Source organism: Arvicola amphibius, chromosome 5 (genome assembly GCF_903992535.2).
Source record: "Arvicola amphibius chromosome 5, mArvAmp1.2, whole genome shotgun sequence".
NCBI classification, from domain to species: domain Eukaryota; kingdom Metazoa; phylum Chordata; class Mammalia; order Rodentia; family Cricetidae; genus Arvicola; species Arvicola amphibius.
The window spans coordinates 5727390-5754310 of NC_052051.1; the positions used below are offsets into that span (position 1 = coordinate 5727390).

Below are 26921 nucleotides of genomic sequence, written 5' to 3' on the forward strand. Positions count from 1 at the left end.
CTGTGTCCTCTTACTCCACTTCCCCATCTCCATGCTCTCCCTCTCCTTGGCTCCACCCCTTTCCCGCCAGCACCTGCACACGACTCTGCTCTCTTTGGGGAGGTGGTGGCAGTGGCTGCAGCACGAAGATCCGCTTAGCACGAGGCGACAAGGTGGCAGCCACGCGGTAGACTTCCCAGGCTCTGCCTCCGTGGTGAGGTCCCGGGGCGCTTCGGCCTCCCTCGTAGGGAGCATCAGGGAGCATGGGCGTGGGTGGAATAAGGAGGGGTGGAGCAGAACGGGCGGGGCGAGAGCGTGGGTGGCGGCCATGGAGCCTGACGGGCCGTGTGCACATGGCGGCCAAGCGCAAAGAGGTCCAAAGAGAGGTTGCTCTGCTGCCCTGCAGACCTCGAGTGTCACACCAGGTTGGGGGTGGGTGAGCCTGTACATGGACCCGGGTTTTTGTTGACCCTTGGCTATACCAGCTCAGACCACAGTCCTGCACCACCACGAACCCACCTTGCGACTTAAATGTTGAACTATCGCTTGCTGTAGCTTAAATCCCGCTAGAGACTTTTCTGGGGATGGGGGAATGTTGAGACATAGTCCCGCTACAGAGCCCAGACTGGCCTGGAATGTGGGCTCTGTCTTTTGCACTTTGAAAGTCTCTGTCCATTAGGCCTCAGCCCCTCTGTACCGGGTAAAGATTGCATGCTCTTTTTCCATCAGGGGACGTCACCATGGCTGCCGCCGAGGTCCCTGTCCCTTCTGAGTCCTTCACCCAAATCAAAGAGCAGAAGTTGAAGCCTGGAGACCAGGAAAAGGAAAAGGAGGAGGGTGGGGTACAAAGAATGGAAGCCCAGGAGTGTACTGTCGAGGTGGAGGCCGAGTTCTGCCAGCTTCTGGATGCGGGGCCCCAGAAAGACCAGCCTGAGCTGCCTTCATGGGTCCCGGTGGAGAGCGATAGGAGGATCCTGACCCTGCAGACCCTGCACCTGACCTCCCAGGATGTGCACCTGCAGGGGCTGGGGTGCCTGAGTGTGCCACACTCCGAGGGGTTTCCAGTGATGATGCCACAGGCAGAAAGCTTCGTGCCACTGCCCTCCGTGCTGTGGCTGGAACAAGAGCCCCAGCCCAGCCTTCAGCATTGTGTGGCCATCAGCATCCCGGAAGAGCTGTGCCCACCTGAGGAGCTGGAGGGCATGCATTTCCACCTGCTGTGGGAGGCTGTGCCAGTGGCTGAGGAGGACCGAGAATTAATGCCAGACTTGGGTGAAGGCGCAGCCCTGATGAAGGTATGTTCCTTTCTTACACGCCGATGCCTTGTGGGAGAGAGGAAAGTAAATCTGATTTTTCTTAGATCAAGGCTTTGGGTGATATTATGTATGGACAAGATAATTTGAAGTTGGAAAGTAAAGCCCAGTATAAAAATAACAAGAGACCTTACCATATATATATATATATATATATATATATATATATATATATATATGAACCTTACCATATATAAACACATATAATATAACATATAAAATATAATATAATATATGTGTGTGTTTTAAAAAATCTACAGAATTTAATCCCAGCACTTGGGAGAAAGAGGCAGGCAGTTCTCTGTAACGTGAAGGACTGGCTTGTTGGGGTTTATATCCTGTCCAGTTCCCCACAGCCGGCGAGCCCCAAAGAAAATCACACAGAGATCTCCATAAGTTATAAAACTGATTGGCCCATTAGCTCAGTCTTCTTATTAGCTCTTGTAGCTTATATTAACCCATTTTCTTATCTATGCTAGCCACACGGCTTGGTACCTTTCTCAGCCAGGCAGGTCACATGTTGCCTCTTCAGTGGTCTGGGCTGGACTGGGAGCGGGAGCTTCCTGCTTCCCAGAATACTCCTGTTCTCTTTTTTCCACCTCTACTTCCTGTCTGGTTTTCCCGCCTATACTTCCTGCCTGGCCAATCAGCGTTTTATTAAAATACATGATTGACAGAATACAGATAATGCTCCCGCACCAGTTCTCAGTGAGTTTGAGGTCTACCTCATCTACAAAGCAAGTTTCAGGACAGCCAGGGCTACACAGAGAAACACTGCCTCAAAAAACAAGACAAAACAAAAAATGTTACAGGGAAAAATGCTATTCGTGTGAGGTGTGTTGCGTTTGAAAAAGGAAATATTATGGCCTGGAGCTACAGTTCAGCTGGTACAATGCTTGCCTGCACACATGGAGCCGAGTTTTCACCCCCAGTCCTTATAAATCTAGCTTGGAGGTCCACAGTGGGGCATTCACGAGGTGGAGGCAGGAGAAAGAGAGGTTCAGGGTCATCCTCAGGTACATAGTGAGTTTGAGGCTGGCTGGACGACAGACCCTGTAAGAACCCAAAAGAAAAACACCACCGGGACTGCATGGTGCCGTGTTTAAGAGTGTGGGCTGTTCTTCCTGAGGATCTGGGTTTGATTCCCAGCACCCACATGGCAGCTCACAACTATGTATAACTTAGGTTCTAGGGGACCCAACACCCTCACTCAGACGTACATGCAGGCAAAATACCAATGCATATAAAATATAAAATAAATAAGAAAACCAACAACAACAAATAAGATCAAGCCAGCACAGAAACCCTGATGCTAAATTAACGACAGCTTAATTGCACACATTTGGTAGCTGTGAGCAGTCTTATGTGTTTGCTTTTCCTTCTGTGTTCTGTGGTTTGCCAGAATGAAGAACTCCATCAGACTGTAAGTAACAGTGTTGCCTCTGATTGCTCATTTTCACTTATCAGTTTGAAGACGATGAGAAGGACCAACTGTTGTCAGAGGGGGGACCAGATAAGGAAGGAGAAGAGAGATACCTTCTTGTGGAAGTGGCACCGGAAGATGAAGGAAAAGATGAAATCGTTCTGACCATTTCCCATCTGAACCTAGAAGAACAGCAAGATCAGCCCGCGCCAAACCAGACAAGTGCACCTAAGGCTGCGGCCACAAAACCTCCAAGGAAGGCCAAGGGTAGGCTGGCCCGCTTGCACGAGACGCTGAGAGACCCCCTGTTTTTCTTGTGGGGAGGTGGCAGTTGTTGAAGTTTGAGGTGTCGACTTTTAAAAACTCCCTTCAGAACATCAGAAAATGGAAAATTTAAACTGATGTTCTATATTGAAAATTGAAGCCAAAAGCTTTTTTGTTGTTTTGTTTTTGTTTTGCATACAGACATTTTAAAAAGTAGTTTTTAAATGTTCCAGAAAGTATTATGCACATAAATCACAGGCCAGGCCCTGGGCTCTGCTTTCTGACTTGAAGTTTCTTGGGGGCAGGTAATTACAGAGCAAGGCAGCAGCAAGCCCTGGCCCAGTAGAAAGGCAAAGAGTGAAGGGAATGGGACCAAGGAGCCCTTCCTGCAGAAGGCTAGAGGCTAGGCAAGGGGACAAGCAAAACTGGGGGTCAGAAAGAAAAACAGAGGGAGATTGGGGGGCAGGAAGAAGGACTGAGCCAGGCTGGAGGCCATTGTGGAGAATGAAGCCAGCCTAGGAGCTGGGACCAAGGGTCAAGCCAGCAGAAAGAGTGGCCTTCCTGTGGCCATCAATGGCCCTGTCAGGGCACTCAGAGGCAGGGCCCTGTGGAGCTCTGTGGAGGTCTCATAATCGCAGCATAATAGATGACATCCTAGCAGCCCACAGGAAGAATTTGACTCTCACAGTGGTTTAACGGGCTGCTGTTTTAAAGTAATTTCTCACTTATTTAAATCAAGACATTTTATCCCATTATCCCAATTTTGAGATGACTTTTTAAAAAGTCCTCTCTGACTGAAATTGTGGCTCGGTGGCTCAGCACTTTCTTAGCATGCGTGAGAGCTTGGGCTCTATCCCTGGTCCGGCAAGGAAAACACCACTAAAGAGTCAGCCTATGACAGCACACTGCATCTTTGTCTTCTAGTGACCCACGGCCAGGCTGGGAAGGAGGTGACTCAGTTTACAAAGGGACCAGCCACCCTGCCAACACTTCAGTTCCCTTCTGCGGGGCAGGGGTCATGCCCGTGGGTTTCTGCCTCTGAAGGCGGAGGTTTTGCCTCTTTGCCTTAGGGCAGCTTCTCATACAGTCAGTCATGATGTAGCCCTGAATTTCTCGCCTACCTCCCTTTCCAGCTTTTAATGTAGTTGTAATCCTGTGTAATTATCATCACTCTAATTCTAAAACATTTTTAATCACCCCCCAAAAAAATCTCTACCATTTAGTTACTTTCCCTCCCCGGCCTCCTAGCCCTGGGAACCACCCATATGTCTATAATAATACTTATAAACCATGTGGCCCCTGGATCTTCGTTCTTTCACTTAGTAGTTTCAGGGTTTAGCCTTATTGTAGCATATAGTAGCATTTCTTTTTAACAACTACCTAGTGTTCTCTTGTATGGACATACCACAGTTATTTATCTGCTCGTCCCTTGCTGATGTCGAGGTTGTTCCCGCTCTTTGCTATTGTGAATGGTGTTGCTATGACTATTAATAATTTGGGGGAATGTACATAAGGAGTGGAATTTCTGGGTCATATCTTTGTTTCATGTTTAACTTGTGTGTGTGTGTGTGTGTGTGTGTGTGTACATGCATGTGGAAACCCTATAGGAAGAGGTCACAGACTGTGTGCTGACTACTCTCTACCTTACTCTCTGGAGACTGTCTCTCTCACTGAACCTGAAGCTAGGCTGGAGACCAGCAAGCTCCAGCAATCCCCCTGTCTCCAACTCCCACAACACTAGAGTTAAAGGCATTCAAGGTCACGCCTGACTTTAATAAGGACGCTGGGGATTTGAACTCAGGTCCTTGTGCTTGCATAGAAAGCACTCTTCCACACTAAGCTATCTCTCCCGGCCCGTGTTTAGCTTTCTGAGAGACTGCCAGACTTTCTCCGTAGCCGCCTGTAGTGTCAGGGACTCATTCCTCCACACCCTTACCAAGCCAGTTTCGGCGCTGTGTCCCGTTGTTCTGATGGTTGTTCCGAATCCTGCTGATTTCATTCATGTCTTCCTAGTGGCCGTTGTCTCCAAGCATGCATTGCCCCTCTGTGTGTGGCCTGTAGAGGAACGCCTGCATAGCCTCGGCTACTGTGTGAGTTTCCAGTGGCTATTGTCACCAAGTAGCAGTTGCTCAGTGCCTTAAACAGCAGGTGAGATCGTCCACAGTGCTGGAAGCTGGAAACACTGCCCTCAGCCAGCTCCTGGGAGCTTCGTCAAGAAATGTTAACGGAGCCGGGAGGTGGTGGCGCACGCCTTTAATCCCAGCACTCGGGAGGCAGAGGCAGGCGTATCTCGGAGTTCAAGGCCAGCCTGGTCTACAAGAGCTAGTTCCAGGACAGGCTCTAGAAACTACAGGGAAACCCTGTCTCGAAAAACCAAAAAAAAAAAAAAAAAAAAGAAATGTTAACGGGGGCTGCATCCTCCTTCACAGCTGTGTCCTGCCGGAGGGCGTCCTCACTTGTCTGTCTGGCCTGGCTCTGCCAAGTGGAACAGCTGAGGTACAGGAAAAGATTGTATCCAGTCCAGGAGCCACCAGCCATGTGGCTGGTGGGCGGGAAAATGAGGCTTACATCAGAGAGCAGCCACTGTCTGTTTTCATTTTAGTTATTTTAGATACAAACTTAAATAGTCGCGTGTAGCTGTTGGCTGTGGTTTCCTTCAGCTTATGCCAGTTTGCCAGAGCTCCCTGGCTTGGGTGGAGGATGCTGAGAAGCCAGGCGGGTGTCTCTGTTTCACTCAACAGAGAACACATGCACTCGGGTCCGTGTTTAAGGGAGATTCACGTCTAGGACTCCCTGCTTTGAGGAGACACTTCATCTTCTGTCCCTTCTGGTCCCTGCCACACTCTAAATGTTGTGACATTTCTTTAAGACTGATTTTTCTATTTTGTGTTTTGTTTGTTTGTTTGTTTGTTTGTGTATTGAGACAGGGCTTCTCTGTGTAGCCCTGACTATCCTAGAACTCACTCTATAAACCAGACTGGCCTCAAACTTATAGAAATCCACCTGTCTCTGTCTCCTGAGGGCTTGGATGAAAGGAGTGTACCACCACTGCCCAGCTAGGTTTGATTTATTTTTAATGTGTGTGTGTGGGTGTGTGTGTATTCATGTGTCTCTGTGCACCATCTGTGTGCAGTGCCCATGGAAGCCAGAAGAGGGCACAAGATTTTCTGGAATGGGTGTTGCAGACATTAGTAAACCCCACTGGTGCCTGTCCTGCACAGCAGGAAGATGGGTTAGGGACCTAAACAGAAACCTATTTCCTGACAAGACACTCTTGATCAAGCATGGGGTATCCTGAGGTGTTGAGACATCTCCTAATCCTGGCATTTGCTGGAACTGTTCAAGGCAGACTTTCCAAATGTGGCACTGTGTCTTCTCCCTATAGGAAAGCCACGCACCTTCCAATGCGACGTCTGCCTGTTCACGTCTTCCAAATTCTCGACTTTCACCCGCCACAAGAAAATTCACAACGACGAGAGACCTCACCTGTGCCACCTGTGCCTGAAGGCTTTCCGCACTGTCACCCTCCTTCGGAACCACGTCAACACCCACACAGGTGAGGCGCCCTGGGTGACCTTCCTTCCCAGATGTGCTGTACGTCTCAGGGAGGGTGCGGGGAACCCGGTGAGTTCTCCCTTCACCTTGGGCTTCACTGCGGTTTCTGTTGCTGTTGGTCGACCTAGCAAATAGAAAATCCCAGGAGCTGGGGGTGGAGCTCCATCCAGAGCTCTTGCCTAACGCGTGCAGGGTCCTGGGCTTCATCCCCAGCACCGCAACAGTGAAGAGAAACTGCACAAGCAGCAGCTCAGACGTTTAAATAATTTTCCTTTCAGTGCGTAGTTTAAAGAGTTTTGTCAGTATCCTCTTAGCATCTGCTAAACTCAATTTGTTGCCCGTGCTTTGTAAAAATGAGGACGCCAGAATGCTAGGAAAGTTCTCCACCGCTGGGCTACATTTGCAGATCTTTACTTTTTATGTTCAGACAGGTCTAAGTTGCCCAGGTTTGTCTGGAACTTGTGATCCTGTTTCAGCCCCTAAGCAGCCAGGATGATGCCCTTGGGCCACCAGCCCAGCTCATTTGTTCCATCAATTCCTTATTGTTGTTCGTCCTGAGTTTTAGTGTCTAATTTATTAATTAAGCCTCATCATAAGCGTTCAGGGACCACTTGTACCTTGCTCTCCAACAAGAAGGTGGGTTGCCCTTGTGCAAACATTTATGCTTAGTTTTGTCTTTCTTCATCTGTTTTGTTTTGGAAATAGGTCTCACTTGTAGCCCACTGATCTCCAGCCACCAATCCCCCTGCCTTAGCCTTCTGAGGGCAGGGGTTACCAGGCTGCCCGCAACATTCCCAGCTTGGTTTTGCCCCCTCCACACGCCTTCTTGAATTTCAGCTAAAAGTACTGACTGTTACCCAGAGCCTTGTCTCGTACATCTGTGATATTTATAGTTCAAAGAACTTCTTAATTGCTGAAGCCTTTTCAGAACGAAGAAGTCAGTGGAAGTTCTGCAGCTAAGTTTTGTTTGAAAAGTGTAAACCACGTGATTTTTCTAGGGACCAAGCCCTACAAGTGCGGGGACTGTGACATGGCATTTGTCACCAGCGGAGAACTGGTCCGGCACAGGCGTTACAAACACACGTATGAGAAACCCTTCAAGTGCTCCATGTGCAAGTATGCCAGCGTCGAGGTGAGGCCCCTCCCGCCAGTCTTGTACAAGAGTTAGAAATCTCCACCCCGAGGGAGAGGCGAACCTGTTACTCAACTATTTACCATATTTTAAAATCTATGCCAGAAGCAAGCCACGGGCATTAGTGTCCAAACCGGATATAGGAAATTGGAGCTGGGTATGGTGACTCACACCTGTAATCACGGCACTGTGGCAGGATGATAGCTGTGAGTTCAAGGCCAGCTTGGTCTTCATACTGACCATCAGAGGACAACTTGAGGGAGCTAGTTCTCCCCTTCTGGAGGGTTGAACTTAGACCTCTAGGCTTGGCAGCAGGCACCTTTACCAGCTGTGTCATCTCACCATCCCCAAACAATAGTTAGCTGTATTTACTTTTATTATTTTTTAAACTGGGGGAGGTAGCATGCGCCCATGAGTACAGGTCCCTGTGGAGACCGATAGAGATACCAGATCGCCTGTCACTGGAGTTAAAGTGGTCAGGAGCCGTCTGACAGCTGTGCTGGGGACACGGCTTGAGACTTCTGCAAGGGCAATCCATGCTCTTAGCTGCTGAGCAGCTCTTTGCCATCCCCCAACAATATTTAAAAGTATACAGATTGTAGATATTCGCCACAACTGAGAAATAACCCCAGGGCTGGAGATATGGCCCACAGTCACAAACACCAGCTGCTGTGGCAGAGGATCTGGTTTGACTCCCAGCACTCACATGGTGGCTCACAACCAGATGTCTATAGCTCCAGTTCCAAGAGATTTGATGCCCTCTCCTCTGGCCTCTGGGCACTGGGCACACCTGTGACAGCCAGACATCCATGCAGGCAAAACACTCATATGCACAAAGTAAAAATTTAAGACCAGAGAAAGAGAGACCCCTCTGACTTGTTGAAAAGGCCTTCCCAGTATTTTATGCCATCGTCAGGGTCACAAATCAGAGTGTCTCCTCTAGCATAGAACTTGAGAGTTTGGACTGAAGCTGTGCCCCCAACACCACCTGGACAGACCCGTAACTGATGGCTTCAAGATGTAACCCTGTCCACACACACCACAGCACCAGAGACGCCGATGGAATTAGCTGCTCATGACTACTAAGTGTGTGTGTTGTGTTGTGTTGTGTTGTGTGTTTTGTGTGTATGGTATGTGTGTTATGTGTTTTGTGTGTGTGGTATGTGTGTGTTGTGTGTATATATGTGTGGTGTGGTGTGTGTGGTATGTATGCTACATGTGTGTGTTGTGTGGTACGTGTGTGTGTTGTGTTGTGTGTTTTGTGTGTGTTATGTGTTTTGTGTGTGTGTTATGTGTGTGTTATGTGTTTTGTATGTGTGTTTTCTGTGTGTGTTGTGTGTATATATGTATGGTGTGGTGTGTGTGGTATGTGTGCTACATGTGTGTGTGTGTTGTGTGGTACGTGTGTGTGTTGTGTTATGTGTTTTGTGTGTGCGATATGTGTGTGTTGTGTGTGTATATATGTATGGTGTGGTGTGTGTGTGGTATGTGTGCTACGTGTGTGTGTGTGTGTGTGTGTGTGTGTGTTCTGTGGCACCAGGGCTTGAACCCAGGGCCTCCAACATGCTAGGCAACTGCTCTACCACTGACCCACGTTCTCAGCTGTGTCTTCTTTTTTGAGACAAGGTCTCACTAAGTTGCCCCTGCTGGCCTTGAACTCACTCCGCAGCTCAGGCTGGCCTTGAACTTGAAGTCCTCCTACCTCAACTTCCTGAGTAGCTGGGATGACCAGCATGGGCAACTGCTCTCAGGACCCTCGGTGAAACAAAGGCCATTTGTGGCTTCTCCTTTAGTGGCCCGTTTTCTAACAGTCTGTATACAAGGTTCCACCTCACGTGAGGACGCTGGCTGCATCCTGGTCTGAGCCTGGCAGAGGAGAGGGTTAGGCAGGGACTCTTAACAGGAACTAAGCTAAAGGGGACAGAGAAAGCTTAAAGGCGGCAATGACGCAAGTGTGTTTCATAAATCGGGGGATTTCTCAGGCGGGTCGGAATTCGATTCCAAGAACCTCTTTCCGCTGTGGCTATTTTTAAAAAAGAGCATTCCCAGCTGAGGCAAAGGTTGTGACAGCAACGTGAGGGTTCAGAAGGTATCCAACAAGGGCACGCCGAGGCTCCTCGTGAGAAGGAATTACTATGGGTGTCCCACCATTTTCCCCGGGAACTCTGAGACCCTGCCCAGTGGCAGAGTGTCCATGCAGCCCAGGATGGCCCCAGGGGCACTACCCATGATGCCGCTGTCTTGATGGTACCTTCTGGCTACCAGTGAGATGGGGTGATGGGCTGTGCCCTCCCTACCCCACCTCTTTACACGTGACCTAGCAAAGTGAATTAGACACACCAGTTTCTGATACTTTTGCATTCTGCTGAGCCCCTTGTAGGCAAGTTCGAGGCCTGCCTGGGCTGTAGTGTGAGCTCCGGGCCAGCCTGTACAACTGAAGCACGGTCTCAGAGTAAATAGTAAAAAGGCTGGAGACGTAGTTCAGTGGGAGAGCACTTGCCCGCCACGAGAAGCCAGGCAGGGACGTCCTGTGTTCCCACCTTTGATCTCCTACCGTTCGCCTCCTGAACCCTGGAACCTCCCACACTGCAGTGTTAAAAAAAATCTTTTTCTTTCCTTTCTGTGATACATGAAAGTTGATCCTCACAGTTCTTTAAAAAAAAAAAATCAAGCCGAGTCGTCTGTCTCCGGTCTTGTTTTACACTCCAAGTCTTCCTCTGTTTTTGAATGTCCTTCCAGGCTCCTGCGTTCCAGGGAAGCAGGTCCATGTAGCCTTGCTGAGCATAAGTAGGGCTGATGTGGGTTCCCAAGCCTCCAGTCCAGTGTGGCTGACGGCTCTGCTCCCCGGGGAACACCGAGAGAAAGGGTGGCAGGAAAGCAGGCCGCCATGGTAAAAGAGAAATTTCACGCCAGTTCCTACTTGGTGGCCTTCGATCCCTAGTAGAGTTCGTTCTTCCCCTTACAGCTCCCCTCTTTGTTACGTGTGTTTGTGTCTGAGACGGGAGCTCCTAACGTGGCCCCGGTTGGTCCAGCACTCACTCTGTGGCCTTGGCTGGCCTGGAACTCGCTGTATAGACCAGGCTGACCTCAAACTCACAGAGATCCCCTTGCCTCTGCCTCCCATGTGAGTATAGCAAGACCATCATACAGGAGGCTGAGGCAGTAGGATTGCTGAGAATCTGAGGCCAGTCCCTGTCTCAAAAACGTCTTTAAAAGAAGTCAGTAGCACACAGAACCACCCTTCGGGGCAACAGTCTTGAACTCGGTTAGCAGTGACCCGTGAGGACACGGCTTTTATCTAATGGTTCAGCTTTCCCCACCTTGGAGAGTGTTCCTAGCGTTTGTCTCCTCAGTGATTTAAACCTTACTGCCACCGTGAGCGGACAAGGACTTAGAAATAAAGACAGAAACATACACAGCACTGAGCAGAAGCTCTGTTTCTGTTTGTAAAGTGAAATTGAGTGTGGAAGTCTTCAAACTGCTGCTCATTCACAAACCCCAAAGGACCTCGTGCGTACAGCCAGCGGCAGAACTAAGAACCATGAGCAGATTGGACAGTTCTGTTTTAGAGGACACCCTGTCGCTGAGGTCTGCTTGACTTAAATTTTTCCTTATGCTTTTTTTGAGACAAGGTCTCTGTAGCCCAGGTTAACTTTGGGTTCACGGTATGACCTAGGCTGTTCTCAAACTTGCAGCAGTCCTCCTGCCGTAGCTTCCCCAAAGTTGGAATTGCAAGCATGCACTAGGTTCCCTCTTTTCCCTATTCTCTTTCTGGGTTCATTTTTTGGGGGTTGGGAGAGAAGAGTGTTTGACACAAGGTCTCCTGATGTAGCCTAAGTGAACCGTGAACTACAGCAATCCTCCTGCCTCAGTTTCTTGGTTTCTGGGGTTGCTCATATTTTTCACAGGAAGTTGGTTAACTGGAACCCTGACCACCCTCAGGTTCCCATCGCAATGACTCTCTCCCACCTGTCCTAGGCAAGCAAGCTGAAGCGCCACATCCGCTCACACACAGGTGAGCGTCCCTTCAAGTGCTACCAATGTACTTACGCCAGCAAAGACACCTACAAGCTAAAGCGTCATATGCGGATCCACTCAGGTGAGAGCCATGCTCACACTCAAGTGAGAGCCGTGCACACACTCAGGTGAGAGTCATACACCCACTCAGGTGAGAGCCATGCTCACACTCAGGCGAGAGCCGTGTGCACACACTCAGGCGAGAGTCATACACCCTTTCAAATGAGAGCTGTGAGCCTGCTCAGTTGGTTTGTTGCATAAAGACTACGCATGCCCAGGTCTCCTCGCTATACATAATCTCATGCACCCACTCTGAGCTAATGAGGGGCCAGCAGGGTCAAGGAATTTCACATCTGAGCCCCATGACCCTGCTGTCTGGCTTGCCTTCCCAGTCCTGTTTCATTGAGGCTAAACCTACGGAAAGGCGAAGCCCCAACCCAGGCATCCTTTGGGAAGGAATGGACTCATGGGGACACCATGCCCTGAGAGTCACTTGTTGTTCATGTCCCAGGTGAGAAGCCCTATGAATGCCCCACTTGCCATGCCCGCTTCACTCAGAGTGGGACCTTGAAGATCCACGTGGTGCAGAAGCATGGAGAAAATGTGCCGAAACATGTGTGTCCCCACTGTGCTACCGTCATCGCAAGGAAGAGCGACCTGCGTGAGTGCCTGGTTTAACGGTGTCCCCTTGGCCACAGTACAGACCTGCCCTTTGGACTCCCAAAGTCTGCAGAGCCTGCCCAGTTCTGGAAGGCCTGGCGAGCTTGGGAAACTTTTCTAGAAATGTTTTTACAGAGGTCCTGTCCCGCCCTCTGGTGGACGAAATGAGTAAGTGCGGTTCAGAAGCTGCCAGCCCAGTCTGCATACCTGTCTGATCAAATCCATGGGTATTGTTTTATCTCATGTTGGATTTGCTCTTACAGATAAAGACACTGAGACTGAAAGACACAGATGATTTTTCTGCCAGGGACAGCGGCCCCAATGATAAAGCTTAGCCCTGTCTATGTCCCCTCTTCAGCCTGCCGTTTGCACACTCGGCCGGGAGCTTGGGGTATAGAGGGGAAACTGAGGAACTTGCTTCAGTAAGGGAAGCCTGTCACACAAAGTCTGCCTTCTCCTGTGGTGAGCCTTGTGACACAGGACACCCCAGGACAGGTGAAACTTGCAGAGGCGACCCTGTGTATGCACTTGGGAGCCTGCAGTGCAACCAGCCCTGCAGAGAGAGGCAGTCTTTGGCATAGGAGCGGCGCATGTGGAGGGCAGGGAGTGTGGAGGGCAGAGTTTATTTAGGGCAAGGAGCTATCAAGGACAGGGAGCTGGCAGGGGAGCCCCTAGATCTCCATGGCCTTCCTATTCGTCCTCTTCTTTTTCCCTCTCTCTGCCCCAAAAGTATGATGCTACAAGAGACAGTAAAAGTATCAGTAAAAATAAAAGTCCTCCGAGTTGCCTTAGAAAAATCCCAGAGATTTTGGAAATATCCCTGCAAGGGTAAAGGTATTTCACCAATCTTAACTTTTACCTTTCGTTTGGAACATTCTGTCAATGCCTCTGGGTTCCTGCAGTATCACCAAGCACTGCCCAGTGGGACCTGTTAGGACAAAAGGGCCAGTAGTCAGTTGTCAAGTAGAGCCTGTTTGTCGCATGCCAGAGGGGACTGATCTGCAGCCCCTGTAGGGGTGCTGTAGCAGTGTGGTGTAGTGGCATTTCGATTGTATAATAAATAAAGCTTGCCTGAGATCAGAGAGTCCCACTGGTCAGCCTTACAGCCAGGCAGTGGTAACACACACCTTTAATCCCAGTAGCCATACAAGTTTGCCATAGAAACCGGGCGGTGCATACCTTTAATCTCAGCCTTAGAGAGGATTATAAAACAGGAGGGGAGACAGCTCTCAAACACAGCCTCATTCTGAGATTCCTGGAGGCAGGATCGCCATTTCAGACTGAGGTCGAGGCTGAACAATGTGGCTGTTTTACTCTCCCGATCCCCAGGCAAGCTTTATTTATTAAAAATACAATAGAAATGACACGACAGTATGGCTCTTCATCTCCCTGTAGGAAGGGAGTGGTCTGTCTGTCTGAGTCGGGGGGGGGGGGGGGTGCAGGATGCTCCTCCATCGTACTGACATCTTGTTCAGACTCTCTCAGTGCCACATGGCTACTGGGCGTGACGCTTAGCTGAGGGAGGAGTGTCCTAGACAATGCCCTGTATGTACCTCTCTCAGGTCATAGGGACAAAGGGGCCTGGACTCCCAGCAGGACAACAGTCATGCTTTTGTTACAGAAAACCCTTTAGCCTGGCTCTGAAGCCCCTGCATTGCGCTAGGGTTCTCAACGTTCACGGCCAGCCTATAGCCACGCTCTCCCGGTTGAACAGGTCTTAGACTGAGGTCTCTGGTTAGTTCCTTCATGGCAGTCTTGCTCAGGTGGGGTATTTGTGTCCTGAGGGCACACCCCTGGTATGGAAGCGGCACTCTGTCATCTCCGAGGGAGGCAAGCTAATGTGAAGGAGGGGACAAGGTGCAGAAGACAGTCTGTCGTGCCCAGAACTGCCCACCCTACCCGGGGAGTCCCTAGGCATTCACAGGGCCACAGGGCAGCAGTATCTCCTGTGTCTCCAACAGGTGTCCATCTGCGCAACCTGCACAGCCACAGCCCCGTGGAGATCAAGTGCCGATACTGTCCTGCTGGCTTCCATGAGCGCTACGCCCTCATCCAGCACCAGAGGACCCATAAGAACGAGAAGAAATTCAAATGCAATCAGTGCGATTACGCATGCAAGCAGGTATGGTGGCGTGCGCGGTACGCATGCAAGCAGGTATGGCATGAGCGGTGGCGGAGACAGGGAAGCGGGAGGCTCGGGGCTGGAGAGCTGGCTCAGCTCTTAGGAGCAGTTGTCGCTCCTGCAGAGGATCTGAGTTTGATTCCCAGATCCCACATGGTCATTCACAACCATCCATAATACAAGGTAACTCCAGTTCTAGGGGATCTGACACCCTTCTGACTTCCCTGGGTACCAGGTGTACACATGGTACATGTACATAAAAGCAATAAAAACACTCCTATCTATCAAAATAAAGCAATAAATAAACATAAACTTTAAAAAGAAAGAAGGAAACTAGAGGCTGGAGAGCTGGCTCAGCAGTTAAGAGCAATTGCTCTTCTATCATGAGGACGAGAGTTCAAATCCCAGCACCTGTGTTGGATGGCAGGCAGATACCTATAACTCTACCTGCAGGGGATCCAATGCATCTCCAGAGCTCGGCACACTTACACACATACAGACATGGGGCTGGGTGTGGTGGTGCACACATCAGTCCCAGCACAGAGGCAGGTGAACCTCTGAGTCTGCAGTCAGCTGTGAGCTGTCATGTGGGTGCTGAGAACTGAACCCGGGTCCTCTGGAAGAGCAGCGAGTACTCTTAGCTGCTGAGCCGTCTCTCCAGCCCATCATCTTTTCGAGTTTTTTGTGTATATGCGTATTTTGTGTGCATGTGTGTCTGTGCACCTGGTGTGTAGTGCCTGCGAAGGTCGGGAGAGGCCATTAGATCCCCTGGAACTGGAGTCAGAGGCAGGGGTGAGCTGTCACACAGGTGCTGGGAATTGAACCCAGGTCTCTTAGAATAAGTCGGTACTCTTAATAGCGGAGCCGTCTCTCCAGTTCGTAGCATTATTTCCTGATGTACCGGCTTTCTTTTTACTTTTAAAAACGTGCATCAGTGCCTCGCTTCCTGTTTCTCACCATGAATACGCTGTGACTCATCCACAACCAGAAGCACTTTGATCCGAGTGTGCCTTGGAGCTGACTGTCGCACTAGTGGACACGGGAGGCAGGAGTTCACATTCACTGCCTCTCCGAGTGCAGGCTAGATTGGGGCTGGGGAGACTGCTCAGTAGTTGAGAGTACTGGTTGCTCTTATAGAGGACCAGAATTGCTTCCCAACACCTGCCTAACTCTAGCCGCAGGAAAGCGGACACCCTCTAGTATCCGGTAGCTCCACCCAGGTGTACGCACACACACGTACATAATTCATCATCATCTTCTACAAAGATGATGCCGTAGAGAATTGCTGCTTGTTTTGCTTTTGGTTTTTTGGGCAGGTCTCTTGTAACCCAGGCTGGCCTACAACTCCACATGTAGCCAAGGATAACCCTGATGTCCTAGCATGCAGCAGGTCCTGGCTCTGATGAGGCCCACACCGCTCTTGGGGGAGGAAAGCACAGGAATATATGGACAGTTCTGGGGAACCCTTCCACCCAGGGTCAGCCGTGTTCTTGCTTCCCCCCAGGAGCGCTGCTTGATGGCACACATGTACACACACACGGGAGAGAAGCCGTTCTCCTGCCTCGACTGCAACAAGCACTTCCGGCAGAAGCAGCTGCTCATGGTGCACCTGAGGAAGTACCATGACCCGAGCTTCGTCCCCAGTGTGCACCTTTGCCTCAAGTGTGGCAAAGACTTCTCCCGCCGGGTAAGCACCCCTCTGTCTTAAGGGTCACCGGCACTTCAAACAATGGCCTCCACCTCTGGGGAAGGTTCCCACTAGTTTTGGGGTTCAGGAAAGACAAGCATTTTATAAACACATGCTGTCCCTCAACAGGAAGACGGGAAGCCCAGACACAGACTTTGGGAATGGAACCAAGGCCAGGTGTGTGCCAGGCAAGCACACCACTGGGCCTCCTATTTTTTATTTTTGTTTGTTTTTGAGACCAGCTCTAGCTAAACTGTCCATTCTGGCCTTGAACTTCTGCTCAAGGTTCAGTCTGAGTAGGTGGGTCAGTCTAGACCACCAGGCAGACCCATAGTCTGTTAGTCTTGTTCTTTAGTGGGTATGAAATTGCCCCATGCTGGGCAGTGGTGGTGCACATCTTTAGTCCCAGCACTCAGGAAGCAGAGGCAGGTGGATCTCTGTGAGTTTGAGGCCAGCCTGGTTTACAGGGTGAGTTTCAGGACAAGCTCCAAAGCTACACTGAGAAACCTTGTCTTGAAAAACCAAAAGAAAGAGAGAGAGAGGGAGAGGGAGAGGGAGAGGGAGAGGGAGAGAGAGAGAGAGAGAGAGAGAGAGAGAGAGAGAGAGAGAGAGAGAGAGAGAGAGAAATTGCCCCATGGTGGTTACTTATTACTGCTATTCTGGGGAACACGGGCAGATTGTCCACACACTATGTTAAAAACAGTTTGAGAAATTCTCTGACTGAAAAGACCTGGCTAGCCTGGGACTCAGTACATAGCCCAGGCTGGCCTTGAACTCAGATCCACTTGCTCTGCCTCCCAAGTGCAGGGATTAAAGGTTTGTGTGCCACAAGCTGGGTGGAATCCAGCTTTTAAAATGTGATCGTTGACAGTTGTCCTGTGAACTAAATGCAGGCGTCTTCACAGCATGGTTTCCCTTCTCGGGCGTTTCCAGGGTGTAAAACCTGGCAGTGCATCCCACATTCGTTTTATATTCTGCCAGTTGGGGTATTCGTTTTCTAAACCTCAGAATGCCAGCGCATAACAGATGTACATCACACCGCATGGGAGATGTGAGCCTGGGACTGGGAAGCAGTGTGGCTGGGTGGCTCTGGCTATTGAAAATGGGAGCTCAGCTGAGTACTTGAACCCGGCTTAACTTTTGGAAGATTAAGAGAAAGGTCTCAGGTGCAGGGCTCTTAGGGACACAGGATCAGACTGACCTTCGGATTACAGAAGAGTTAGTAACAGCATAGACGGACAGACAGCGTGATGGGGCTCTGCTAAGACAGAGGGGGACCCCTTCTTACAGATCTCAGAGGAGGGAGAGGTCCCACAGCAGGAGCCTGTGGGCCAGGTTTTTCTAATGTGGGGGAGGGGCACGTCTAACTGAGCCGTCCCCACCCACGGGTGGCCTTCGGTGGCAGACTGTCTGTTGGGTGTCTGTCGCTGTGGCAGCAGGGAGTCCCAGGACCAGCTACAGGGATGAAGGACTAATGTGGGGTTCTCGCTTTTCTGGAGTCCTGGCACTAGGAGTCTGTTCCAGACTCACAGATTCGGTCTCTGGTAGGATGCTAATGGGGTCTGGGACGCTGCAGGTACATGCCACCCTCTCCGTGTCCAGAGGAGCCTAAATGTGCCACGCTTAGCATCTTTGGCCTGCTTTTAAAAGGCTGACATGGCTGTATTCATGTGTCTTAGCTCAGCTTACGGACCAGAAGGTCTCAGCTCTAATCTTTATGCATGGCAGGTGTGTGAGTTGCTGTTTCCCACACAGCTGGGGAAACAGCCCATGGCTTGTCTAGGATGCTCAGAGACTCCTGACCCCTCCACCACCACGACTGAAAACAAACTTTATTTTACACATAACCAGGGGCCACACATCTTCTTTGTAAACAGGACAAACGCTTCCAGCTTCTCAGGCAGCTTCTGCTACAGCTTGGCAGCAGACGTGGATAGACCACTTATGAGCAAATGTTGAGGAAAAATAATCTCAGTATCCCCCACAGGAACATAGGAACTAAGTTAAAGTCATTTGCCAAGCAATATGTGTGTGTGTGTGTGTGTGTGTGTGTGTGTGTGTGTGTGTGTGTGTATGTATATGTATATATGTATGTATGTATGTATGTATAAAGGGTATGCCAGAACCCTGACTGGGCTAGTGAGCAGACTCAACCAAGATAGCCTCTGTCTTTTAGCCCTGACATAGGTGGTAACTGCATCTTATCGTGTTGGTGGGAGATGTACCCTGAGAGCCACACTCAGTGACCCCAGCATCTCATCCCGTGGGTGGGAGGTGTACCCTGAGTGCCAGACTCAATGACACCATCCAGCTGGAAGGAGCCAGACTGGTTGTTGCCCCAATTCCATAATAGCATTTGGGGTTATCTCTTCAATGGACCTATCTAAAAGACCACAAAAGTACATCAGTAGTTTTATTTATGTGGCCTCCAAGGCAGGGCAAAAGTCATCAGTATTACACACAGCAGACATCGGGATAGAGGGGCATTACACACAGTAGATGTCGGGATAGAGGAACATTACACACGGTAGACGTCGGGATAGAGGACATTACACACGGCAGACATCGGGATAGAGGACATTACACACAGCAGACGTCGGGATAGAGGAACATTACACACGGTAGACATCAGGATAGAAGACATTACACACAGTAGACGTCGGGATAGAGGACATTACACACAGTAAACATTGGGATAGAGGACATTACACACAGTTGACATTGGGATAGAGGACATTACACACAGTAGACGTCGGGATAGAGGGGCGTTACTCAACACCTACAATCGCTGCTCATCTCCTGGCTCCCCCTCGCTTTCTTTTGCCCACAGGAATCTTTCGAACTCTTGGATAGCTGTTGCGATGGCCAGAGTCAGAGTGAGTTCCCTCCAAGATGGGGAGAGAAAAGAAATCTAAAAAGCTTTTAATTTAGGCTAAAACAATAGTGGGTCTTTTTCTCTTGCCTGTAAGGTAGATGCTGCCATGAATCTAGGTCTCAAGTACCATATTTTGGCAGCGTTTTCTCTCTTTTTTATTTTTGTTTGTTTGTTTTGAGACAGGGTTTCTCTGTAGCTTTGGAACCTGTTCTGGAACTAGCTCTTGTAGACCAGGCTGGCTTTGAACTCACAGAGATCTGCCTACTTCTGCCTCCCAAGTACTGCAATTAAAGATGTGCGCCACCACCACCTGGCTGTGTCTACACAGCATCACCTCTGGATTTGAGCCTGATGCCCAGGGGGTGTGAATACGGGACTGGTAAGGAGAACAGACTGAGCAAGCTGTGGGGAGCAAGCCAGTAAGCAGCACCCCTTCATGGCCTCTGTGTCCTTGCCTCCAGATCCCTGCTTGAGTTCCTGCCCTGATTTCTCTCAGTGATGGAGTGTGTGACCTGAGAGCTGTAGGCTGGAGTCAACCCTCTCCTCCCCAAGTTGCTCTTGGTCATGCTGTTTATCACAGCAATAGAAACCCTAAGACAGGTACCAAGTTAGGAGGAGGAGGAGGCAGTACATGGGGCTCAGGTATATAGGCCCTTAAAGCAAGCAAACAAACAAACAAACAAAAAACTAAAACAGTTAAACAAAGGAAAACATTCCATGCTTGCACAGCAAGAAATGGGGTCCATTTGTCTTAGCACAAACTATAACTGGATGCCAAGTGGTGTTCTCTAGGGCTTGCTTTGCTCTCCCATCAGCTCCTAGATACAACTGGTGCCAGGGAAGGAGCCCATACTGAACTGGGGAGAACAGGAAGGGTGCCCCAGAGATCATATGTGGCACTGTTATTTTGGAAGCACATGAAGAAACTGGGAAAGAAAAGTGACCTTGGTATGGTCTGGATCTGATGGATCATGGATATTAAACAAGAGAAGATGCCTCTGTGCCTACCAGAGGAACTGGTTACCCACTGTCTGGGAGCCTCTGGGCCTACCAGAGGAACTGGTTACCCACTGTCTGGGAGCCTCTGGGCCTACCAGAGGAACTGGTTACCCACTGTCTGGGGGCCTCTGGGCCTACCAGAGGAACTGGTTACCCACTGTCTGGGGGCCTCTGGGCCTACCGGAGGAACTGGTTACCCACTGTCTGGGGGCCTCTGTGCCTACCAGAAGAACTGGCTACCTACCCACTGTCTGGGGGCTCTGTGCCTACCAGAAGAACTGGTTACCCACTGTCTGGGGCCTCTGTGCCTACCAGAGGAACTGGTTACCCACTGTCTGGGGCCTCTGGGCCTACCAGAAGAACTGGTTACCCCTGTCTGGGGGTCTCTGCTCCCTTTGAGCCTTATTTAGCCTAGTCATTTCCTATCCTGGACTCATGAGAGTTCATCTGTCAGAGTTTCAGCCCCACATGTAGAGAGGTTTCTTGAATCTCAGCCTCTGGTAACAAAGGCTTCCTGTATTCTGATTTTGACATCTTCGTCCGTCTTCAGCTGATTTCCCCATGGGGTGGTCCCCTATGCTAGGTCTTCTTAGCAATCAAAGTCACCAAGGATACGTGTGATGTGTGGATCCAGACTTCATATTCTCTTTAAGTCAGCTTCTTATCCACTCTCTTACTCAACCTCCAGGATGACCCAGCCACCAACGAGTACTTAGCCAGGAAGATTTAAACTCCAAGATAAGCCCCAAACTGTTTTCCATATCATACAAAGGAACACACAAGCTGAAAGTAACCTTGCAAGGCAATTCTTATATAAAAAAGGGGGGGGGGGTACACCAGAACCCAACCTGAGCTAGCAAGCACACCCAGCCAAGATGGGTTCTTTATACCTGACTGTCTTAGTTATGGCTCTGCTCAGCGTCTTTCCTCGGCTGAGATTACAGACATGAGCCACCATGCCCAGCCTGTGTCTCTGAGCTCTAAGGTGCTGCAAACTGTGTCCTGAGCTCAGGAAAACAACCAGGTGGCAGACCTCTGCAAGATGGTGGCAGGCCTCTAGCCATGACAGCGGGCATAGAAATGGATAATACATTGCATTTCTGGCTTAGTGTCAGGTCTCATTTTACAGGGTAGAAGCATCATGTAAAGATAAATTTATTTTAAAAATAAAAACAAGTTAGGTTTGTGCTAGAGCTAGACCTAATTGTGAGAGGAAGGGTCCCTTTAAAAGGTCATTTGGGGGACCCAGAGAGAACCTCAACAGTGAAGTGCATGTATTACTCTTGCAGAGGACCTGACTTGGGTTCCCAGTACCCACATCAGGTGACTCACAGCCAACAGCAACTCCAGCTCCAAGGGATCTGAGGCCCCCTTCTGACCTCCAGAGATACCTTCACCTACCCCCTCACACACACACATGCACACATACACATATGCACACATACACACACGTAACATACTCATGATGTGGGATTCCCTCTGTATGCTATGAATATGTCTTATTACCATTGGTTAATAAAGAAGCTGCTTTGGCCTATGACAGGGTAGAATATAATAGGTAGGCGGGAAAACGAAACTGAATGCAGGGAGAAAGAAGGCAGAGTCAAGCAGACGCCATGTGGGTGCTGAAGGAAAAAGATGGCAGAACCTTACTGGTAAGCCACAGCCTTGTGATGATGCACAGATTAAAGAAATGAGTTGCCGGGCGGTGGTGGCGCACGCCTTTAATCCCAGCACTCGGGAGGCAGAGGCAGGAGGATCTCTGTGAGTTTGAAGCCAGCCTGGTCTACAAGAGCTAGTTCCAGGACAGGCTCTAAAAAAAAAGCTGCAGAGAAACCCTGTCTCGAAAAACAAACAAACAAACAAAAAAAGAAATGAGTTAATTTAAGATGTAAGAGCAAGCTAGGAATATGCCTGAGCCATCAGCTAAACAGTGCTATAATTAATATAGTTTCTGTGTGATTACTCAGGTCTGCGTGACTGGGAAACACCACAGTCTCCATTTACATACACACACATAACATACACAAACAAGAGACACACACACAGAGACACAGACACACACACATGCACACAACAGAGACACACACATACACACATAGAGAAACACACAAACACACATTTTTAAGGTCATTTTGGTTTGGGTTTGTTTTTCGGTTTTGGCCCCAAATCTTAAAGGTGCATATTATCTACTCTCTTCCTGAAGCCAACTTTTGAAAAGATGTATGTGATTATTGATATGCTTTGCAGTATGTCAGAGAGTGTAGCGTGTGCCACAGCATACATGCATAGCTCAGAGCACAACTCACAGGAGCCAGTTCTCTCTGTCCACCATGTGGGTCCACAGGTTTCAACTCAGGCCAGCAGTGACAAGTCCCTCTATCTGTTGAAGCGAGTCAGACTCCGTGGAAGCCCATCTCAACCATGGTTGCCAACTACACATGGGGACACTGATGTTCACTTGTGGCCTGTATCGTCTCCCACAGAGTAACCTGCAGAGACACAGGAAGAAGTGTGACCCCGAGCACGAGGAGTTGTCTACTTCCATAAAAAGAGGAGCAGTGCAGAAGAAGCAGACCGTGGAGGAAGGACCAGGATGGGACAACGGTACATCCTTTCTGACCACTTTGTTTTAATCTGGAAGTGGTTTCCCCATGGTTAGCCCCAGCTATAAGGTCAGTGAGGGTGGGGGCCATTTAGTCCGGTCACTGAGGGGCTTGTCAACTGTATCGGAGTGGCGACTGCATTACAGTAAGCCACACCTCTGCACGGTCACCCACACTCAACCCCAAACTCAAGCGCTTACCTGCTGAGCTATCCCCAGGGTCATGTCTAGTGACTTTTTTTTTTTTTGAGACAGGGTTTCTCTGTAGCTATGGAGCCTATCCTGGAACTAGCTCTTGTAGACCAGGCTGGCCTCAGACTCACAGAGATCCACCTGCCTCTGCCTCCTGAGTGCTGGGATTAAAGGTATGTGCCACCACTGCCCAGCATCTAGTGACATTTTTCATTGCCACAGGCATCTCATGGGTAAAAAGCTGCTTGCCTCCTATGGTGCCCACAGCGCCTCATAAAGGAGTCCCTGTCCCATTTGCCCAAGTTGAGCAGCCCTGGCTCGAGGCAGGAGACTGACAGCCAGTATTCCAGAATCAGGCTGTTTCAGCAACTATTTCAAAACATCCTTTCTGGTTTCCCGACCTGGATGTCTCGGCTTTCTCTCACATTTTCTCACTCTGTGTGGTTTCTCCTAGATACTGCTGGCCAGGAGAGCAGCACCTCGAAGGAGGCACAGTGCCCTGGGGAGCTGGCTCTCGGCCACCACAGTGGCGATCGTGCAGCCAGGAGTGAGAGCCAGGATGAAGGCCTGACCTGTGAGATGATCTTAAACATGATGGATAAGTGACAGGCTGCTCCACGCTGTAGCCTCTAGGGAAGAAACCAGTTAGAAACAAGATCACCATGGTGATAGCCGTGTTCCCAGAGTTTGATGTAGTGTGTAGAAATGTTTGAAAAAAATCAACAACTTTTTCCTGAAGACTGGGGTCAGAGCTTGGAGTGAGGGCACACCTCAGCCCCATGGGTTCACCCTCTAGGCACTGGCAGGGTGGCCCACCGTCAGCCAGGGACAGGTTTTAGGAAATATTTATTCCCATAGATGCTCAGCCCAGCTAGCGCCTTGGTGGTTAGAACACAAAAAACTTTTGAGTTATTTGAGTCTGATACTATAATGTTTTAAACCCCGAGGATGAATTGTACACCCTTTTTATACCCATGAATTTTCCACGATGTTTAAAGCTACCAAAATGCTTTTAATGAATTCTAAACTCAACCCAAACATCTTAATGCTATAAAAAGATGGAATGGAAAGTAATAAATATCCCATTTGACTAGAAAAAATTATATATATATATATATATATATATATATATTAGATTTTACTTTTGCATAGAGCAAGTCTCGCCTTTAGATTTTTGCCCCCCCTATTTTTGTAGACCTGTGGATTGAACCCAGGGCCTGGTATAAGTTAGGCTACACCCCAAGCCTCCATTCCACTTTTTTTTACATTAAGTTGCCCTGGCTGTGCTTGAACTCATTCAGCAGCCCAGCCATGCTCTGAGCTGGCCATCCTCTTACGGCAGTATTCCAAGTAGCCGAATGATTGGCCTTTGCCACCAGGCTGGTTTGTATTTTCCATTAATTACAGTCTTTGCTAGCTATGAAATTGCCCTGGCATTGTTACTAGAATTATTTTTATTCTAGTGTGACACACTCTTCCTAGCACTAAGAAGGTAGAAGCCACAGGATGGGGAGTTCAAGCTCACCCTCAGCTACATATCAAATTCTAGGCCAGCCTGAGCTACATGAGATTCTCTCTCAAAAAAAATTATCTATATAATTTCTTAGCATTTTAGTTTCTGATCCTTTTGTTTTGTTAGAAGCATTTTATTTACATTTTTAAGTAATTGGCTGTGAGAAGAAATCTGAAAATTTGATAATGAAATGTGTATTTGTGAAGAATTCGAACTTCTTGTAATTCTCACTAGTTAGGGAGAATGTCTTTTTCCAGCCCTCGTTCTGGCGCTCGGTGTCTGGGGTCTTTCTATGCAGCTGAGACTAGCCAGGATCTGTCTGCAGGAGCTTTGCCCAGCGTATGTCTGCTGTGGAGCCCTACACTGCCATGTCTCCGGATCACCCATAAGCCCCAAGTTCAAATTCTTAAAATGTTGATCTGTTCAAAACATCCCACGTGTGAAGGAAGTCCTTGTGGTGTGGTCATGGGAGAAGCTGGGTCACTTTGTTCTCTCCCTGCCTCAGATGAATTCCACTCATATGTGACAAGCAACAGGATTTAAATTCTGCGGTCAGCTGTATGCTATTATTGTTATTTTTGACTGTTGTAAAAGATTTTTGCATAATTCAATAAAATGAAATGATTTTTTAAAAGGCTTTCTTTGTAGTAGAGATTAATTCCAGGGCCTCAGGTATACCAGGCGAGGCCGTGCCACCGGGGATAACACAACCATCTTTATACTTTCAGTTTTGAGAAAGTTGTCCAGGCTGTCCTTGACCTCACTCTGTGCAGCCCAGGCTGATCTTGAATTCTCAGTCCTAAGCCTCTGGAGTGACTGGGATTACACCTCCAGCAAGCCTGGCTAGTAGTGGTCTTTAAAATGTTCTTGGGGGCTGGAGAGTTGGCTCAGCAGTCTGGCAGAGGACCTGAATTAGATTCCCAGCCACCTGTAACTCCAGCTCCAGGGAGCTTGATGCCCTCTTCTGATCTCTTCAGGTACTGCACTGCATATACAAACACCATGCACACACACACACACACACACACACACACACACACACACATGCACACACACACACACACACACGTTTAAATTTTTTGTTTGTTTCTGTTTTTTGAGGCAGAGTTTCTCTGTGTAGACCCGTCTGTCCTGGAACTCACTCTGCAGACCAGGCTGGCCTTGAACTCACAGAGATCCACCTGCCTCTGCCTCCCAAGCACTGGGATTAAAGGTGTGCACCACCACTGCCCATCTTGGTTTTATCTTTAATGTCTTGTTGGGCCAGAGAGATGGCTCAGTGGGTAAAGGCACTAGCCACCAAGCCTGATGACCTGAGTTCAATCCCCAGGACCCACACTGTAGAAGAACACCAACATCTGATATGTTGTCCCTTAACTTCCACATGGCAAGTGTAGCACACACGCACACAGACACGCATATAATGTTTTCGGAAAACTTTAATGTCTTCTTGAATGACAAGGGCAGAAGGGATGGTTCAGTAGGTAAAATGTCTGCTGTGCAAACATGGAGACTTTGGCTCCCCAGGACCTTAGTAAAAGACAAGGTGTGGCACATCTGTAACTGCAGTGCTGCCGGGCGTGGCAGCACACGTCTGTAACTGCAGTGCTGTGGGGTGTGGCAGTCCACGTCTGTAATTGTAATGCTGCAGGGTGTGGCAGCACACATCCGTAATTCCAGTGTTGCGAGGCGTGGCAGCACACATCTGTAACTGCAGTGCTGCAGGGTATGGGAGCACATGTCTGTAATTCCAGTGCTGTGGGGTATGGGAGCACATGTCTGTAATTCCGGTGCTGTGGGGTGTGGGAGAACACATCTATAACTGCAGTGCTGCGGGGTGGGGCAGCACACATCTGTAACTGCAGTGCTGCGGGGTAGGGCCGCACACATCTGTAACTGCAGTGCTGCGGGGTGTGGGAGCACACATCTGTAACTGCAGTGCTGCGGGGTGGGGCAGCACACATCTGTAACTGCAGTGCTGCGGGGTGTGGGAGCACACATCTGTAACTGCAGTGCTGCGGGGTGGTGCAGCACACATCTGTAACTGCAGTGCTGCGGGGTGGGGCAGCACACACCTGTAACTGTAGTGCTGCGGAGCATGGCAGCACATGTCTGTAATTGCAGTGCTGCAGGGTGTGGGAGCACACGTCTGTAATTCCAGTGCTACGGGGCGTGGCAGCACACGTCTGTAATTGCAGTGCTGCAGGGTGTGGGAGCACACGTCTGTAATTCCAGTGCTGCCGGGTAAGGCAGCACACATCTGTAATTGCAGTGCTGCGGGTCAGAGGCAGTTGGCTCCCACATAGCTGAATTAGTGGCTCGTGGGTTCAGTCAAAGACCTCTCTTGATAACATGAAGTGAGAAGAGATAGAGAAAGGCGCTCAGTGTTGACCTCTGACCTCCACACTCATGCATATGCAGAAGGTGTCATCTGTAGTGAGGATTTAGAGGACCTGGCATCCTGTGCTCTGTGGCTGGAGATGGACCAGGCTTTGTCTTGGGAAGACAATGAGCAGTTACCCAGAACACCTAAAGTGAAATTCCCAGGCAGTTCAGCAGCTGGGCTCCTCCCCAGATGAACTAGA

General features: G+C 49.4%; 1 protein-coding gene across 1 annotated transcript; it reads left to right on the forward strand.

Moving 5' to 3' along the window:
* Positions 1-719: 719 nt before the first annotated feature.
* Ctcfl (CCCTC-binding factor like) lies at positions 720-23850 on the forward strand. Its single transcript, XM_038331018.1, has 10 exons — positions 720-1274; positions 2760-2982; positions 6365-6535; positions 7533-7666; positions 11645-11765; positions 12195-12344; positions 14305-14465; positions 15970-16152; positions 22513-22633; positions 23278-23850. The coding sequence occupies exons 1-10, from the start codon at positions 720-722 to the stop codon at positions 23427-23429; spliced, it is 1971 nt and encodes a 656-aa protein (XP_038186946.1). The 3' UTR covers positions 23430-23850.
* The last annotated feature ends 3071 nt before the right edge of the window (positions 23851-26921 follow it).

Coding starts and splice junctions, on each gene's coding strand:
- Ctcfl (XM_038331018.1), top strand. CDS start 720: ATGGCTGCCGCCGAGGTCCCTGTCCCTTCTGAGTCCTTCACCCAAATC. Junction 6,536..7,532: donor CCACGTCAACACCCACACAG/GTGAGGCGCCCT, acceptor TGATTTTTCTAG/GGACCAAGCCCTACAAGTGC. Junction 7,667..11,644: donor GCAAGTATGCCAGCGTCGAG/GTGAGGCCCCTC, acceptor CACCTGTCCTAG/GCAAGCAAGCTGAAGCGCCA.